This window comes from Trachurus japonicus, chromosome 5 (genome assembly GCF_045865225.1).
Source record: "Trachurus japonicus isolate A0001 chromosome 5, Traja_1.0".
Taxonomy (NCBI): Eukaryota; Metazoa; Chordata; class Actinopteri; order Carangiformes; family Carangidae; genus Trachurus; species Trachurus japonicus.
Genome location: NC_140911.1, coordinates 2,208,511 through 2,226,791, shown reverse-complemented (window position 1 = coordinate 2,226,791; position 18,281 = coordinate 2,208,511). Strand labels below are relative to the sequence as shown.

Sequence of the window (18,281 nt, the reverse complement as noted above, 5' to 3'; positions counted from 1 at the left end):
AGACAGATAGAGAGGGTGACACACACCCACAGATAGATAGATAGATAGATAGATAGATAGATAGATAGATAGATAGATAGATAGATAGATAGATAGATAGATAGATAGATAGATAGATAGATAGATAGATAGATAGATAGATAGATAGATAGATAGATAGATAGATAGATAGATAGATAGATAGATAGATAGATAGATAGATAGATAGATAGATAGAGAGAGAGAGAGAGAGAGAGAGAGAGAGAGAGAGAGAGAGAGAGAGAGAGAGAGAGAGAGAGAGACAGACAGACAGACCATGCCACAGCATGGTGGCAGCTTTAACCATAGGCTTTAACTGCTCTGTGACACCCTCAAACAGATCTAATGTACGACAAATCTGTACTTAGTACGAGCAAAAGGTTTACATTTTCCGAACCATAAGACCCTGCTGAACGCGTCCGTGTCACTTTGGTGTTTCTAGAGTAAAAATTGTTGATTGTGTCGCAGGTTGGAAACTTTGGGACGTTTAGAAAATCAGCGCCTACTTTTGAATGGGAGTCAATGAGAGGAGAGAGGAAACTGGCCGCACTCAGAGGCTCCCAGTTTAAATTGTGTTCGTCTCTCTGGTTTTTTGAGCACATGAAGAGATCGAGGATGAGCTTGTCTACAAGCATGCCCGAAATTATGTGTGTAGAGTGTAATCTGTGGCCGTGCTGACAGGATAGAGAGAAAAATGTGAGAGGATTTTTAGACCCTCTGTCACTCTGCCAACTGCCAACGTCCGAACATTCCGTCCCATTGACTTTCATGTTAAATCTGAATTTTGTCAGAAATTTTAATGATTTTAAAACTATACATATATCTGAAACTGTTGAAGATATCAATAAGCTGAGATATAGCTGAATAGTTGAAAGGTTTGTGAACAGTTTAAAAGTTGAATGAAGTCTGTAGCTGAAAGTATGCTGAAGCTATTAGAGGCTGAATGAAGCAGAAGATTTGAAGAGTTTGAAGACTGTTTCAATGTATTTCCTATGAGAGAAAAATTGCAGAAAAAGTTAAATATTTTAAAAAGTATAAATAGTATGAAAGAGAAAAGTCATAGCAATATTGTCCTGAGAAAGCTGCACGTTTTGATATATGAATTGTTGAAATAGCACAAAGTATGAAGGAGCAGAAAACTGCTGAAAAAGGGTGGAAGAAGTAAGAATAATAATAATAATAAGTATAAAGATTTGAATAACAATAGTGTGAATGCTTGCAGCATTCACACTAATAATAATAAGTATAAAGAAAATGGCCGAACTGAATAACAATAGTGTGAATGCTTCCAGCATTCACACTAATAATAATAATAATAAGTATAAAGAAAATGGCCGAACTGAATAACAATAGTGTGAATGCTTCCAGCATTCACACTAATAACTAGAAAAAACATTTCCAAGAATGGAAATGGTGTGAATGCTGGAAGCAATGCTGAATGAGCTGAAGAAATTGTTGAAACAAAGCTGAATGAGCTGAAGAAAGAAAGAAAGAAGAAAAGGACAGAAGGAAAGAAAGAAAATGGGAAGGGTAGATGGAGAAAGAAAGAAAGAACAAAAGGACAGAAAGAAAGAAGACACAGAGAGAAGGGTAGATAGAGAAAGAAAAAGGTAAGAAAAGCAGAATAATAGAACATAAAGAGAATAGAGAATGAATGAAAGAGACAGAGGAGTAGTAAGAAAGAAGGAAAGATATTGGGGTGGATAAATGAAAGAGAGAGATATACAGAGAGCAGTAGAAAGAAAGAAAGAAATGGGGTAGAAACATAGAAAGAGAAAAGGAGTAGAAAGAAAAACAGAAAGAAACAAAGAAGTAAAAAGAAAGAAAGAAAGAAAGAAAGAAGAAAAAGAGAGAGGGGGATGATAGATAGAAAGAGGTAGATGGATGGATGGATAGGGAGGGAAAGATAGAAAGAAGTTATGTAAAATACAAATGAAGGAGTAAAAGAAAGAAAGAAAAAGAGAGACAAAGGGTTTATAGATAGATAGATAGATAGATCGATCAGAGGGGTTAAAAAATAGGGAGGGGTATGTATAGATAGATAGATAGATAGATAGATAGATAGATAGATAGATAGATAGATAGATAGATAGATAGATAGATAGATAGATAGATAGATAGATAGATAGATAGATAGATAGATAGATAGGACACATGTTAAAAGCTGCATCCTATGTCCCAGGCTCCACCTGTAATTGTACTACTATTAATAGAGTTGGAAAGACTAAACGTCTGAACTTAAATTCATGAGAAAAATATAAATTGTTGGAGATGTTTACATCAAAAGTATAAAATAATTGAGAGCCTGATGAATTTGAGCTGAAAACCTGTGTGTGTGTGTGTGTGTGTGTGTGTGTGTGTGTGTGTGTGTGTGTGTGTGTGTGTGTGTGTGTCTGGGTGTGTGTGTGTGTGTGTGTGTCTGGGTGTGTGAGTCTGACGGTCTCTCTGTCTGCGTGTAAATGTGCAGAAAGTAAAACTGTTGATAAGTGCCACAAAACTCCTCTCTCCCTAATGATCTGATTGATTACACCTGTGTGGCAGCCTGCCCTCAGAAGTTACCATGGCGACGACCATGCTTACATTTTACTGTGTGGAACAGTGTTGTGTTTGTGTGTTTGTGTGTTTGTCTGTTTGTGCATGTGTGACTGTGTGTGAGTGTCTGTGTGTGTCTGTCTGTGTGAGTGTGATGCCTGTGTTTGTGCGTGGACATCCTCTGTCAGTCTGGTTTATCATGTGTCTGTGTGGGGCTGTGTTTAAAAACATCTTAACGAGCGGCCAGGCTGCACCTGCACTTGTTCTATTAATAGACATGATAACGAGCTGGCCGCTACAGCTGGACCAACTGCACACAGAGCAGAGCAGAGCAGAGAGATTTGAGCTCTGTGCAGCTTCCCAAAACAGCCCATAAAAAGAGAACCGTAACTCTTATCAGAATGTGGCCATGACTACTGGGAGAGGAGACCTTCCTGAGCACATTGATGTGCATTAAATGTTTGTAGGGCAAAAACTTTTCTCAGGGTCGCAAGGTAGAAAAGGGGGGCATTTCTGCTTTTCTAAAAAAATCAGCTCCTACTTTTATATTGAAGTGGATGAGCCACTGGAGCGGGTCTAGCTGCACAATTAGGCTCATTGAGACAATTCTGTAAGTCTGTCTGCTGTTTTGAACACATTAAATGAGACACGACAAGTGTGGCTACAAACCGGTGAGGAAATCATGTGTCTAGAGTTTAATTTGTGGCCGTGCTGGCAATTTATCCAGAAAAAATCCTGAATGTTTTTTCAATCCCTCTCACTCTAACGATGATGTCACTCACTCTAAGCCCTGCTCGTTAAGCGCAATACACAACCATTATAAAGTTGGGTTTTGTCGAAAATTTTAATGATTTTAAAACGGCCAAATACCTAAAAACTGTTGAAGATATCAATAAGCTGAGTAATATGTGAATAGATTAAAAGTTTGTCTACAATTTAAAAGACAAATGGAGTCTGTGGGAGAAAGTATGCTGAAGTTTTAGAGGTTCAAAGAAGTAAGAAGATTTTAAAAGTTTGAAGACGTTTTCAATGCATTCCTATGGGAAAAAATTTGCAAAAAAAGTTAAATATTTTAAAAAGTATAAATAGTATAAAAGAGAAAAGTCATAGCACCCTTGTCCTGAAAAAGCCACACGTTTTGATATATGAATGGTTAAAATAGCACAAAGTATGAAGGAGTAGAAGATGTCTGAAAAAGGGTGAAAGTAGTAAGAATAATAATAATAATAAGTATAAAGAAAATGGCCGAACTGAATAACAATAGTGTGAATGCTTCCAGCATTCACACTAATAATAATAATAAGTATAAAGAAAATGGCTGAACTGAATAACAATAGTGTGAATGCTTCCAGCATTCACACTAATAAGTATAAAGAAAATGGCCGAACTGAATAACAATAGTGTGAATGCTTCCAGCATTCACACTAACTAGAAAAAGCATTTCCAAGAATGGAAATGGTGTGACTGCTGACAGCAACTGAACGCTGTTGCAGAATTAGCAAATAGTGCAAGCAGTGATCACCATACAAATGTTTGACCAAGGTCAGAATCGAACCCACATCCTCATGGTTATTAGACTTCCACTCTGCCTCTAGGCCACGGTGCACACACAGTTGCAGAGATTGTTGTCTGTTAATGATCTGCACACTGTCAACATCAAGAAAGCTTGAGAGTCAAGCTTGAATGACTTAGAATGAAAATGTCTGTGAATTTCAGGCTGAGCACTAACCATATGGCCACAGAGAACCTGAGTTACAATGAGCTTTATACTATGAGGAATCAAAGACTGTCCAATGACAGCTGAATAATTGGAATCAAAAGTCAAGCAATGAAGTGAAAAGACTGAGGCAGGAATCGAACCCATGACCATATGATCACTAAACCTTTACTCTGCCACTCGGCTACAGAGAGCACACTGCTTTCAAAACTGTTGTCATTCATTGTAATGTGATGATGTGCTGCAAACTGGTACGAGTAATCAAGGAGATAACAAACACCTGTAACCAATTGAAGGCGGGGGAGGAGAGCAGAATTCAACATAACATAACAAGAGTTCTTCCCTTGGATTCGAACCAGTGACCTTAGGGTTGGCAAACATCCACCCTAACCCCTACACTACAGTGGAGTTGTGAAGAAGAGAGGTTGAGACTTTGATGAATGTGAGATTTTTTGTGAAAAAGTTAAATATTTTAAAAAGTATAAATAGTTAAAAAGAGAAAAGTAATGCCGATAAAGTTCAAAAAAAGCTGCACGTTTTGATATATGAATTGTTGAAATAGCACAAAGTATGAAGGACTAGAAGAAGACCGTAAAAAGGCGGAAGAAAATGGCCAAACAGAAGAACAATAGTGTGACTGCTTCAGCAGTCACACTAATAAGAAAAAATCCACACAATAACAGTAGTGCCCGGGCTTCGCCCGGGCACTGGTCCCTGCAGCTATTTCATAGCTGTTGGGACCAGTGCCCGGTGCGATTGCCCGTGGCCCTAATTATCATCCAGAAACTGGATAAGCAGGTAGAATAAGAGTTAAAATAGAAAAAAAGGTGAGCGTACTAAAAGGAGAAGGCGGCTTTAGACCCCTAGTGTTGAGTAGGTTTGTTAATCAGAGCATGGCTGTAGGCAGGAATGAGAGCTTATTATAGCGATTAGTTGGGTGTCTGTTTGCTCTATAACGTCTCCCTGAAGGCAGTGCTTCATATTCAGAAAAGACACCAACATCATCATTTAAATATTTCTGTGAATTGAACCCTCCAGTTCACTTCTCTTTTCTCATCATGACTCACCTCAACTCGAGCGTCCAACGCCCTGCGTCCCTCCCACCACTTGGCTTTCTCAGACACGCAGCTCACGACCTTCTGCTCCAGCTGGATGGCGTCCATCTCCTGCACCAGCCGGCTGACGGGACGCTGCACAACACAGAGAGAGAAGTTACAGTCAGGGTTATTCACACTGTTGTTTACCTGTGTGGGGGTCGAACGTGTTTCCTCTGCTGCTACGTTTCCAATGTCTTGATTCTCAACTCATCTGGAAACTTTCTCTGCACTTTATATTACTAATTTAGATTCATTTCTAAATTCTACTCCTCTGAACTCTGATGGGCCGACGATGTGAAGTAAACCAATGTCAAGTGGTGTAACCGGTATTTTTTCCATAAAAATCTGACTATTTTCAGGCAAATAAATCTGGACTCAAGCGTGGAATATATGTAATTCACTTTTTGTTTAAAAATGCAACACTGTTGGTTTCTTTTTATAATTTGTCACATTATTTAGAAAAAAACCTTTTTTTTTTAAGATTCTTAGGGTTTTCACTATTTTTGCCAACACTGAGTCACTGGAACAGTCAGTGAAAAAAATACATTTTTGTAAAGAATATATCAGATTACAAAAACAAATATTATACATTATACATACACTACATACATCATTTTTTAATATTTTTTTTAATTTAATTTGGGAGATTTTCTCCCGTGGTTCCTAGACTCCATATTGCTCAAGTTACCAGTTTTCACATTCTGGTCCTTTCTCACCTTGATTTTGAGCTGTGTTTGTTTTGATAAAACTTGTTTAGAAGAGAAAACACAATCATCCATCTCAAAATAATATAAATTAATTATTATTATCATCATCATCATCATCATTATCATCATCACCTGCTGTTTAGCTGTGGAGATGTGAACGGTGACGGGAACAGATCCCTTCTCCAGACGCGACAGAACGATGCTGTCGCCCATCTCACCAGGTTTCACTCCGAGCACAGACATCACACACACCGTCACTCCTGCACAACACAGAGACAGGAATTAATATTTAGTTTATCAAGTATGAAACCATCAGATCAAGTTATAGATGAATGAGGTTAAAAGTTTTAGTGACTCCACCTGGAGGAAGGTGTTGAAGTTTCTGTGTAAACTCTTGACAGTGGTTCTGAGGGAACCATGAGGAATCGGCCGTAGGAAATGAAAACACCTCCTCCAGCTGCTCCAGCCTCTGCTCAGCCGAGGTTCTGGACTCGGTCGGACTGAGCTCGTTCAGACTCAGAGCGTCCATCTTGTCCGTCAGCTCGGTCGATGACTTCTTCAGCTTTCTGTTAGAAACGTATAAAACAACGGAAGAAGCTCAGTTATGGGTCGATGACGTGATGCAACCCAATGTCAAGGGCATCTGGAGGTTTCGCTCCAACAATATTTCGTTGTAAATGCACAATGACAAATAAATAAATAAATAAATAAATCTGGACTCAAGTGTGGAATAAATGTAATTCACTTTTTCCTCAATGCAACTCTATGTTTGACAAATTTTGTCACTTTATTGAGGAAAAAAAGCATTTTGTTTTTTTAGGGTTGCTACACATTTGAAATTAAAAAAATTCCACACTTTTTTCCAGACCGTAATTTCTAGACTTCTTGGTAAATAAATTCAAATAATTTGTGACATTTGAGTAAATAGATGTGTATCATGTAAATAAGTCTTGATGCAATTAATCATTTGTTTTCATTGTTCTGAATCTGTATGCCATTATGTCACCAAATAATCTCCAGGAGACTGTAGCTAGGTACAGCAAAAATAATTAACCCAATAACGTCAGATAAGACCAAACCTAGATAAGTATTAAGATAAATACATTTCCATACAATAGTTTCCATTTTCCATACTTTTCCAGACCTGGAAATGTATAAATTCAAATTCCATACGTTTCCATACTTGCGTAGGAACCCTGTCTTGCTCAATGTTGCCAAAATGAATTCAAATTTAAATACAGAAAGCCCAAAAACAGAGCTCACAGAAGAGACTTTCAAAACTACACAACACACAATTACCTTTAACATCATGGAAGTTAAAGGTAATATCTATAAAATAAAATAAAATATCTATAACTATAAACACGCTCTTACTTGAGACAACTGGCTAAATGCCTGACGGTGCGATGGCGGCTGGTGATGCCCAGCGACTGGGCGTGCAGCATGGCGGCGGTCACCGGGTCGTCGTGTCCCAGCGCCAGAGCCAGGAGAACAGAGAGAGTCGGGAAAACGGTGGGAGAGGGGAAGTGGTGCAGGGCGAGCCACGCGGAGCGCAGCAACGTCTGAACGTCCTCCAAAGACACGTTATCTGAAAATAAAGGTCAAGACGAAGGTAAGAATCAGGGATGTGATTGGCCAAGGACAAAAAAGCAGGAAATTATACAGACCCATAGCGCGACATGGCAACAGTGCAGCCATTACACACAATGACATCATTTTGACACTTTATATTAAAAGTATATACACAAACAGAAAACAATTAATTTAAGGAGAAAAAAACCTCAAAAACAGCATGTCAAACAATAGGTGCAGATATTATTACAGTGTGTGTGTGTGTTGTGAATATCACACACACAGTGACATAATCTTCATTATTTTGATCATTCAAAATGTGTCTGAGAGCGAGAGAGACAAGAGAGAGAGCAAGTGGTGGCAGGTGGAATTAGCACTTGATATTGAACTTATTTAAAGACCCACTCCCGTGAAAATCGTGTTTTTTGAGCTTTTCACATGTTCCTGTGGCATTTTTCTTGTGTTAGAGCACATATCAGCAGAAAAGGAAGTGCAAAATTGCATTTCTGAGTTTTTCTGCCTTCAAACTGCTGTGAACCAATGGCAGACGCAAACTGGCAGTTTCAGGGAGACTGGAGTTGAGGGTGTCACAGCTCCAGGGGAGGGCACTAGTGCTACAAGCTCCCGCCCTGCTTGCATCTGGCTCAGAGGTGAAAGGCTTGACAGCTCAGTGTAGCTGTCAAGGTATAACAGGTATAGCTCACCTGGTAGAGCAGCTGGCATTGTGAGCAAGGACTATGCTCCAGTCTGGGATCGAATCCCAGTGTGGAGTTTTATGCTAAACGCGCTGAATCTGTAATTGTACAATGTCCAGCTGTCAGCAAGCGGGGGGTGGGGTGCGAGGAGGTGGCTGGGCGGGTGCAGAGCAGCGCAGTCTCCGCCCACCCTCCAGAGGTGCATTGCTAATGTGCATGGCTAATGAGCTGGTTTTAAAATGGCCGAAAAGGGTCGCGGGAGTGGGACTTTAAAAGGAAAACAAACATGCAGTAGCCTACTTAGCTCCATTTTAATATTTAATGATGGAAAAAGAGTTCTTGAACCATTGAGACCTTCCAGCCAGATGTGTGGTACATGTCTAATATTTTTTGTAGCTGCTTAAGTAAATAATAAAAAAAGCAGATTTAGTACTGACTGAGGTTCCTATCATTGTAATGGCAAGAATGGCTGGAGTGTATGAAACTGAACTCAGAACTGGTCTAGTGGGGACCTTATATTTACATGTAACCTTTTATATATTCTTAGAATATATAAAAGGTTACATGTAAATATAAAAAGGTTAAATGGGGGTTTATGATCATTTGACGTTTTGAAATGGCCGTAAATAAGAAACTAGGTCGTCTGGAGCGCCGTCGTCAACTTCACTCAAAGTGCTGATTTGAAACTCTCAACCAGTTTTTATTGTTAATCAATCACCAGGAAACATTTACAGCATGTTTAGTCAGAGGAAAGGAAAATACAGTAATTTAAGGGGATTGTTTTACTTCACGAAACCAAAAGTAAGAACTACAAGGAAAAGTTTTTGCATGTCTATATGTGGTGTAAAACTATGGAACAGTTGATTTACATGTTAGAAATAAAAAATATAGTATATATACAGTGTATATATATATATATATATATATATATATATATATATATATATATATATAAAAAAAAAAACTGGAGATGAGGAGGAGATGGATGGGAGGGGAGGGGCAGACGATGCATTTCTTTCCATATATTCGTAATTTTTTTTGTCATTTTACAAAAAAAGAAAAAGTGGTCGAATCAGTCGATGACGTGGATTGGGGGAGTATAAGGTTTGGATTTGATGTATTTTTGGGTCCAATTTGTTAATAAAGTAGGTTAAACTGAAAAAATAAATATCAGATCAAATAGATGAAGTTGTGCTGAAAAAACGATACCAAGCACAAGCATCTTAAACACATGTTAAACATTTTTTTATGTGGTATATTAAGGCAAAATCTAAAATAAGATGTAAGATATAGTATAACTGTAGAGCTGCTCACCTGGCCTGGTGTCTGAGTGAGACAGGTGAGTGTGTAGACCTTCTCTCAGGTGACCTCTGCTCCTCAGCTCAGTCAGATCGTCTCTCTCCAGGTCGCAGCACAGATCCCTCCGCAAGACCTCCAAGTCCACGTCTGCACCGGGACACGAGACATTAGAGCTACAACGACGACCGTTATCGATAGTTCCCGTCATTCTTCATATATTAAAAGGAGCTGTATGTAAGACTGTGGCCCAAACTGCTGCTGCAGCCTGATTCAAAACACTGCAGGAGCCGTGACGACGTAGTAACAGATGGAAATGAAGCTGATAAATCTGTATACATGCACTGGGAAAACAGATTATTGTGCAAAAAGCTCAAAAGTGTGTGTCCAGGAAAAAATGAGCCATTCCAACATCTGTCCTCAAATTCTTCTCCATTCTTTTTAGCTTATCTCCTCCTGTGCAGATCCTGGTTTTGTTTTCTGCTTTTGTCGTCATAGCAAGGTATTTTAATGTTGTCAATGCTAATGTCAGACATATAATAATAACTTAACATATAATAATCCACAATGCTTGTTGTAGCTGCAGCTCTGTGGGAACTGGCAACCAGGATGATGCTGAACTGCTACTGACAGGCCAAAACACATAACATAATTCCTTAGTCTCTGGTGACATATTGGGTGATTGTATGATGACTGCTGTACATCTCTTACATATAGCTCCTTTAAAGTTTGTATTTTTACTTTCACTGCCTCAAATCTACAAATGACTATCTAGCTTGTTGTTGATAATCTGGAACATACACTTTGAGTTTTACTACCTCAGAAGAAACTCCTCCCTAATATTAAGAAAAATAATAAAGCACAGATATGATAAAGTTCCCATCATGCACACAGAATAAATCCACAGCGGTATCTTTACTTGAAGCGGCGTTGCCTTCCGTCTCGGTGTCCGACGTCCTGAGCTGCTCGATGCTGATGTCCAGGACGTCGTTGGGCTCCTCCTCCTCGATCGTCCTCAGCTTGTCCGGCTCCTCGTCCACCGTTTCCTTTCTGCTTCGTCCTCGTCTCGTCGACGCAGGTTGTTTCTTCTCGTCCTCAGACGACGACGTGGTCTGGGCCAGAACCGTGGTTTTCTTCGCCCTGGTCTGTCTCGTCTTGGGCGGAGCTTTCTCTGCCGGGGGATCCGGGGCTGTTGTTGTTGTTGTTGTTTTAGTTCTCCTTGTGCTCGGCTGCTTTTTAGCGACCTGTGTTTTTTCTTTTGTCTCCGACTCAGAGTCGCTCTCATCGCTGAACTCCACCTGTGTTAAAAAAAACGTAAAAAAAAATATATATCATATCATTTCATAGCCATGTTTCTTTAAAGATGAACTCTCCAAGTCTGGTCTCTCCTCCTCTGTGTCTCTAATCCTCCACTCCTCCATGTGCATTTTTTGTTTCTTTTAAACACCGGTGAAACTTAGAAGGGGCATCTTAAAGAATCTGGAATCTGTCATTACAGGTGGCAGCCCATCATAAATGACAATAAAGGACATGCAAATATTTGCTTTGCAAGTTGATTCACAGTGTGCGCCCTTTCTGCTTGCACTCCTAAAATTTTAAAGGGATAGTTCATTTGCCATAATCCCTATAGTTATAGCAGTAGGTTTGTTACCTTTAATTGTCGGTGCAAGCTATTTTTAGAACGGCGGAGCAGAGCCGCGAGCTGCTCAGAGCTACGCTACAGAGGCTCATGGGATTTCTTGGTTTCCCTCATCAAACTCAAACTCATCAAATACACAATCCAACAACTCCAAACGCTCTGGTGGACAAGTTGTGACCTGCACATTCACCACGCTATGAGATAATAACACAACGTTACCAGACAGAGTTGTTTTAGAGGGAAATGCAGAGTCTGCTTGCTGAAAAACTTCCCCCGACAGGAACGCGCATCAGCGGTTTTGCATGAATTTCCCTCTAAAACAACTCTGTCTGGTAACGTTGTGTTATTATCTCATAGCGTGGTGAATGTGCAGGTCACAACTTGTCCACCAGAGCGTTGTGGAGTTGTTGGATTGTGTATTTGATGAGTTTGATGAGGGAAACCAAGAAATCCCATGAGCCTCCGTAGCGTAGCTCTGAGCAGCTCGCGGCTCTGCTCCGCCGTTCTAAAAATAGCTTGCACCGACAATTAAAGGTAACGAACCTACTGTTATGACCATAGGGATTATGGCAATGGGCCAATTTGCCAAAATATTGAACTATCCCTTTAAGTTAGGGGCCACTGTGCTCCTTCTAGTAAAGTAAAAGTCCATTCACATTTATTAAACCAGCACTATGACTCTGAGGATGTTGCAGAATTCCTCTTTAAATAATAAAACCTGTATGTGATGAGATTTGTACCTTGAAACGTGATTTCTTCGTGCGTCTCGGAGCGGCGGGCACAGCTTGAGTTTTCTCTTGAACCGGTGACAGCTCCTCATACACACGAAACTCGAGCTTGGACGCCGTCTTCTGTGATTTCTGTCCCGACGCCGGAGCTTTAACCTTCAGCTTCTGAACAGGAGTGAACGCCAGAGTCGGCACCACAGTGTTGAAGTCAAAGGAGCCGAGGTCTTTGGGTTTCGACTTCACGGTGACCGGAGTCATGGGAACCGGTCTCTTCGCTCTGGAGGAGCTCGTCACTTCAATCTTGGGTTTGACGGCTTTGACTTTCTTTGGCTCTTTTGTTTTGTCGGGAACATCCGTGTTTTTACTCGAGTCTTTAGACTTTTTAATCACAGACGATGAAGGAGCCGACTTCTGCTCAGATTTCCCGCCTTTTGGTGCGGTCCAGGTCCAGACGTTGGAGAAGAGCTCCTCCGGGTTGCAGCCCTGTTTGTAGGGGTGGGAGAAAAAAATCAATTCACATTCACAAGTATTGCAATATTTTTTTTGACGATTTTAAAATCGATTTTTTTTTTAAAATATTGTGCAATGTGCTTTTGTTAATCTTTTTACATACAGAGAGTCCAGGTTTTGAAAAGGGTTTAAGTTCACTTTATAATGGAGTATGTTAATCTATAGGCTCCTACAGTATTTGTATGCAGATAAATGTTAAAACGTAGCAGTTTACCTCAGTCTAGATCTCATTTTGTCAGAAAGGTTTCAGAAACCTGTTTTTTCTATACTATTTTATTTTTTATGCAGTCCAGCCTTTTGAAAAGAGAGTAAACATATATATTGCTGCTGAATAAATCTTAAAAACTGACTTACATGTGATGTGTATTTTTGGGGGAAATATGGTGACTGGAATAGTCTGTAGACAGTCATAATCATTCAACTGTTTCACTGGTGTTAAAAATGCAGACTAAAAATCGAGAAAATCGCAATTTAAAGGCGCCATATGTAAGAATGTGGCCAAAAACGGTTACTGCAGTCAAATTCAAAAGCCGTAGCAGCAGCTCAGTGGAAGCAGACCGGAGGCTGAAATGCCACTGACGCCGCCGTGACTGGGAGAGAGGGCTAGGTGGCGCAACATGCCAACACGTAAATTCAAAACATAAACATGATTTGCAGTCTGCAAAAAAAGATTTTGAATGCGAATACTCTGGCTGTACTATTGTTGTTGGTGAGTTCATCATGTTATATGAACATTATTCCTGAGTCTCTGTGACATATTAGGAGGATTTTACGGCCAGTTGCTTTAGATTTCTTACATATTGTACCTTTAAATCGAATCGGCATCCAAAAAAAAAAAATCGTACAAGAATCGAATCGGGAGACAAGCATATCGTTCCAAGCCCTACCTGTTTGGCAGCCAAGGTGATCAGCGACGCGACGGCTTTAGTCGCCATGAGTCCTGCTCTCACCGGCCTCAACGCTGGCGATGGAGAGGAATCGACAAACGCTAAACCGGCTTCCAGTACTTTCCACACGCCGCAGACCTTGCTGAACCGCGGTTCCAGCCCGGTCAGCGCCATGGAGAGGTAAACGCGGCCGACCAGGTCCTGCATCAGCGAGGGTTTAGACGTCGTTGGCGAGGAGGAGGAGGAGGAGGAGCGTTTCTCAGAGGCAGGGAAGAGCTTTGTTAGTTTCGCCCCGAGCTTGGCAGTGACGCTCTTACATCGAGCCAACGCCGCCCACTGCAGCTTCAGTCCGACCTTGGCGTCGTTGGGATCGAGCTGCGGAACGAGGTCGGCCTGCGCGGCGGCCCAGCGAGCGGTGGCACGGCCCAGACACGGCTCGGAGCAACACGAGCACAGGCAGTCGGCGTCGTGGGCCAGCGAGGAGAGCCAGCGCTGGGGCCGCGACTTCAGAGGCGGTGAGCTGGTCAGGTCCGACACGACGGGTTCTGACGTGATCCACCGGGTGCTGAGGAAGTCCTGAAGGTCGTCGTCCACGCCGGGGAGAGGAGACTGGGGTTGCTTCGCTGGACGACCTTTCCTCGGTTTGATTTTCACCCCTGGTTTCTGCACCTGGTCAGAAAAATCTGAAAAAGACAAAAAAGAAAATCTGTTATGAAGCTCAAGAATCATGAAATCTAGGATTACATAATATTTCAAACTGGGGTTGAGAAATCTGCATGAAAACTTCAAGAACACACAAACACAAAACAGAAATGTTAACATCATTTACAGAAAATTACAATTCAGTTGACTTGGAATAATAAACAGTAACATGAACATATCATCAATTCAAAATTCAAAACAACTTTATTAATCCCACAAGGGGCAATTCATTTTGAGCAGCAGGTTTATATAGCCTACATGGCCCACAATAAATAAATAAATAGTCAATACAACACACAACATGGAGCTTGGAATGGATAATAATATAAGCTATATTATAATAAAGCTTTTAAGAAATAAAGAATAGAACAAAAACCGTATGAAGAATTTAAAAGTCTGAGTGCAGAGGGGACGAATGATTTAGAGAAGCGATTTGTTACATCGCTACACAACTTCACTGAAGGTCACTGATTCTCAGTTCTGTGAATCGTTAGCTGTGTTTTTAAGGTAGGTACTTAATTAATCCCTCAGGGGGAAATTTCAGTGTCACAGCCCAAAATACATACAAAAAACAATACAAATGCATTAAAATACACATGGACAGACACGGACCTGTGCAGAGCTCCAGCAGGTTTCTGACTTTGTCTAAGTCGATTCTGCTCTCCTCTCTCTCCCCCTGCATCAGCTCTAGCTCGGCTTTCACCACCAGCAGCTCAGCACATCTAAAAGAAACGTGAGTAAAGAGTAAAAAGAGTAAGCAAAAAGGTATAAAGAAAAAGATTAAACTCTGTTAAGAAAACTAAACACAGATTGATCTTGTACAGTGTTTATATCCAGCTGCATGCTGGGACAGTTTAAGTTCATTTTAAGTTGAGCAATGACTGAATGAGCATGTGGTAAAATAATAAATTCAGTTAGTACAGCAGTTTAAAGTTACACCTGTACAATTCAACTGTAAATACACTTTTGAACCCTTTTAAATATAAAAACCAGTAAATCACAAGTACAGCAAATCAATGACAGTCTATAATAAATTGTACAAAAATCTTCATAAAGTCTACATTTGCTAGACAATGAAGTGTAACTCAGCAGGTATGTATTTTAATTGGTAAGTAAAATAAAAAGTACACTGTCTATATACTGCACATATAAAGTTAAAGCTACAGATTCTGTAAATATGCTTAGAGATTGTTTACTGTAAGTAAGCTTTCACTACTCGTCTTCACTATTTTTACATCTTTAACGAGTATGTGAGAGAGAGAGAAGTCGTTTGGCGCCACCTGCTGGTTTGCATGTATAAATGTCTTTAATGGTCTTTTTCAGACTTTCGTGTGTGTGTGTGTGTGTGTGTGTGTGTGTGTGTGTGTGTGTGTGTGTGTGTGTGTGTGTGTGTGTGTGTGTGTGTGTGTGTGTGTGTGTGTACGTACTGGCTGAGCGCCTGCAGCTTGATGGCCAGTTTCAGCGCCTCCAGACACTGGAGCCTGGCGTCGTTAACGGCTCCACAGCTGCTTCGAACAGAAACCATCTTCATCGAGCAGCTCAGCAGCTCTGAGAGCAGCTGCCACTTCAGCACCAGGTTTCCTCCTGCAAGAGGAGAAGACAAACGACAGAGGGAGATATAAAAACATGCAAGTGAAGGGTTTTCAGATTTTTTTTCTCCAAAGAAGCAAGTAAGACGTTGGTGTACCTTGGTCGACGAAGCGAATGTCAGAGCTGCTGCTGCTGCTGCTGCTGTTGGTCCCGTACAGGCCTTTCCCCACCAACGTGACCATCAGGCTGCAGAGAAGCTTCAGACTCTCATACAGAGCCGTGTCCGGACTGGAGAAACCTGAAACACACAAACACAGGGCCACACGATGAGATTAAATACTTACTAATAAATTAAAATAAAAAGCCATGTTGACAGCTAGCCTCGTAAACCAGCCTCTCCCGGAACTGCATTTCATTTCTTTCCGAGGGAGAGTCTGGCCTCATCCCCATTCTAAGCGTTTGGACTGAAACCCTCAGAAGGCCGAGCCAATCAGCGTCGCCGCTGTGATTGACACAGCACGTTGGCCAATCAGGGACCGACTGGTGCAAAGCCCCGTCACTACACCAACTTGCTGATTGGCTGAATGGGGTTGTCTGTCAACGCTACTACTCCCGCCCAGCTCCCGCCCACCCGAGACGCTTGGAGCGGGGATGAGGCCAGACTCTCCCTCAGAATGAAATGAAATGCAGTTCCGGGAGAGGCGGGTTTACGAGGCTAGTTGACAGCAGCTCTGGGGGAAAAAATGAAGAGACCACTTCAAAATGATGAGTTTCTCTGGTTTTTACTATTTATAGGTTTGTGTTCAAGTAAAATGAACATCTGTTTCATTTCATAAACTATTGGTAAACTGAAATTTGAATATTGTCATTTAGAGCGTTTCTTGGCAGAAAATAGGTCACAAACTAGTCAAAATAACCCTTGAACAATAATAACGCAAAGAAAACATTATTTTATTCTTTCCTAAACAACACGACACACAAATATTCTAACTTAGGAAGAGTTTATAAATCAGTTTTGGTGGGATAATGTCAATGTTTAATGTTATGTGTTTTTTATAATCTCTCTATGAAATCAGATGTGGTTCACCTCATCAGTGTCTCATTAAGTAGAACGAGTTGCGTTTGTGTTGGCATTTAAAAAAAGAACCGGACTGAAATGAGTCCCATACATGTAGAGATGCTTTTTAAGAAACATTTGTGAAAGTGGTCTCTTCGTTTTTTCCCAGAGCTGTATTATATGAAGCGGTGCAGGAGCTTCTGCTCACCGTGCTGCGTGATGCGGCTGCGTTGGGCCTGAGGCAGAGCGGCCGTGTCCAGAGTCAGGAAGGAGCAGCAGGTCTGCAGCACCTGCGCTCGCAGCAGGTACCAGCTCTTCGACTGACGCTGCTCATTCACTTCTTTAAGCACCAGACACAGGTAGGACACTCCCTGAGTCACCTGCAACGGCCACAGAGGAGAGAGGAGAGGAGAGATTTAATGAAGGAGAAGAAAAAGAAGAAATCATCTTGTTCCAGAAAATATACAGTAGTGGTGATAAAGTTACCTTATTTTGTCAGATAGTGACCGGGGCCTTTATTTACCTCAAAATCCCAGAGTTAACAAGCCCTTATTGGAGGCAAAGATGCCTTTATTTATAAAGGACCTCTGTCTTATAAGTATATTTCCTCATATTTTAACATCGGGCCTCCTGATTTCCTGTTTTCCTTCTATTTGCTCTGTTAATTTTTACACATTAGTGGCCGTATATGCAACAATAAGCTCATTGTTCAGGAACTTTTTTAGATTTTTAGTTGTCCTGGCCTTTTTCTATGGGTCGTCCTCCTTTATTTGTCCATGTAAACAAACCTGGCCATTATAATTGACCTGGTTCTTAATTGAATACAGGCTAATAATTGAGGAGGAATGGTATATAGTATAGAGCCGTATCATTATGGAATGACCTACCTACATATCTCCGCTGTAGCAGGCATAACAAATCGTTCTTTAAAAAGAAGACTTTATTGAACTTTATTTAAAAATGTAAATTGATAACAGCATTGGAAGGGAACTGTTTTAGTAGCTTCCTGTTAATGTAATTTCTTTCATTGTTTTGTGTGATTTTTTGTTTGTTTTGTTACATTGGATTAATTTCTTTTATATGTATATTGTATATATTTAATGGGGATCCCAGGAAGATCAGATGAATGCTACGACATCAGTTAATGGGAATCCGTAATAAAATACATTTTAAAAAAAGGTATCTGAGACAAGGTGACGTACCTGTCCTGTGCTGTAACAGTACTGAGCCTTCAACAGCACAGCGAGCATGGAGAGGGAAGACGGTCCGTCACTGGTGGAATCTGCAGCAAGATGTTCTTCTGCTTGTTCTAACTGGACCTAAAACACAGGAACAATTAAAGAACAATTACTCGAATAATCAACAAAAATATGGCAGATGAAATGAAAAATCCTTACCAAAGCCAGATCAGGGGCGCCGAGCTCCAGAAGGAGGCTGGCTGTCTGACAGAGGGCGCTGGCACAACCGTGGGCGTCAGCGAGGAGACGTGAAAGTCCGACAGCGAGTTGGTAAGCTTCCAACGCCTTCAGAGGCTGCACCAGCAAATACGGAGGTTTTGAATTAATTTTAGAAGCAAAAGAGATCAGCTAGAATC

At 40.8% G+C, this 18,281-nt stretch overlaps 1 protein-coding gene across 1 annotated transcript in view; it reads right to left on the bottom strand.

Moving 5' to 3' along the window:
* Positions 1-18,281, bottom strand: part of espl1 (extra spindle pole bodies like 1, separase) — a 56,523-nt gene that overhangs the window by 28,565 nt on the left and 9,677 nt on the right. The window contains exons 12-25 of the mRNA XM_085775536.1: positions 18,085-18,219; positions 17,890-18,006; positions 16,896-17,067; positions 15,788-15,928; positions 15,528-15,684; positions 14,713-14,822; positions 13,399-14,081; positions 12,014-12,484; positions 10,554-10,932; positions 9,653-9,784; positions 7,446-7,659; positions 6,432-6,637; positions 6,204-6,331; positions 5,335-5,457 (exon numbers count right to left, since the gene is read on the bottom strand). Of these exons, the coding sequence (XP_085631662.1) occupies positions 5,335-5,457; positions 6,204-6,331; positions 6,432-6,637; positions 7,446-7,659; positions 9,653-9,784; positions 10,554-10,932; positions 12,014-12,484; positions 13,399-14,081; positions 14,713-14,822; positions 15,528-15,684; positions 15,788-15,928; positions 16,896-17,067; positions 17,890-18,006; positions 18,085-18,219 (3,168 nt within the window). The remainder of the gene's footprint in view (positions 1-5,334; positions 5,458-6,203; positions 6,332-6,431; positions 6,638-7,445; positions 7,660-9,652; positions 9,785-10,553; positions 10,933-12,013; positions 12,485-13,398; positions 14,082-14,712; positions 14,823-15,527; positions 15,685-15,787; positions 15,929-16,895; positions 17,068-17,889; positions 18,007-18,084; positions 18,220-18,281) is intronic.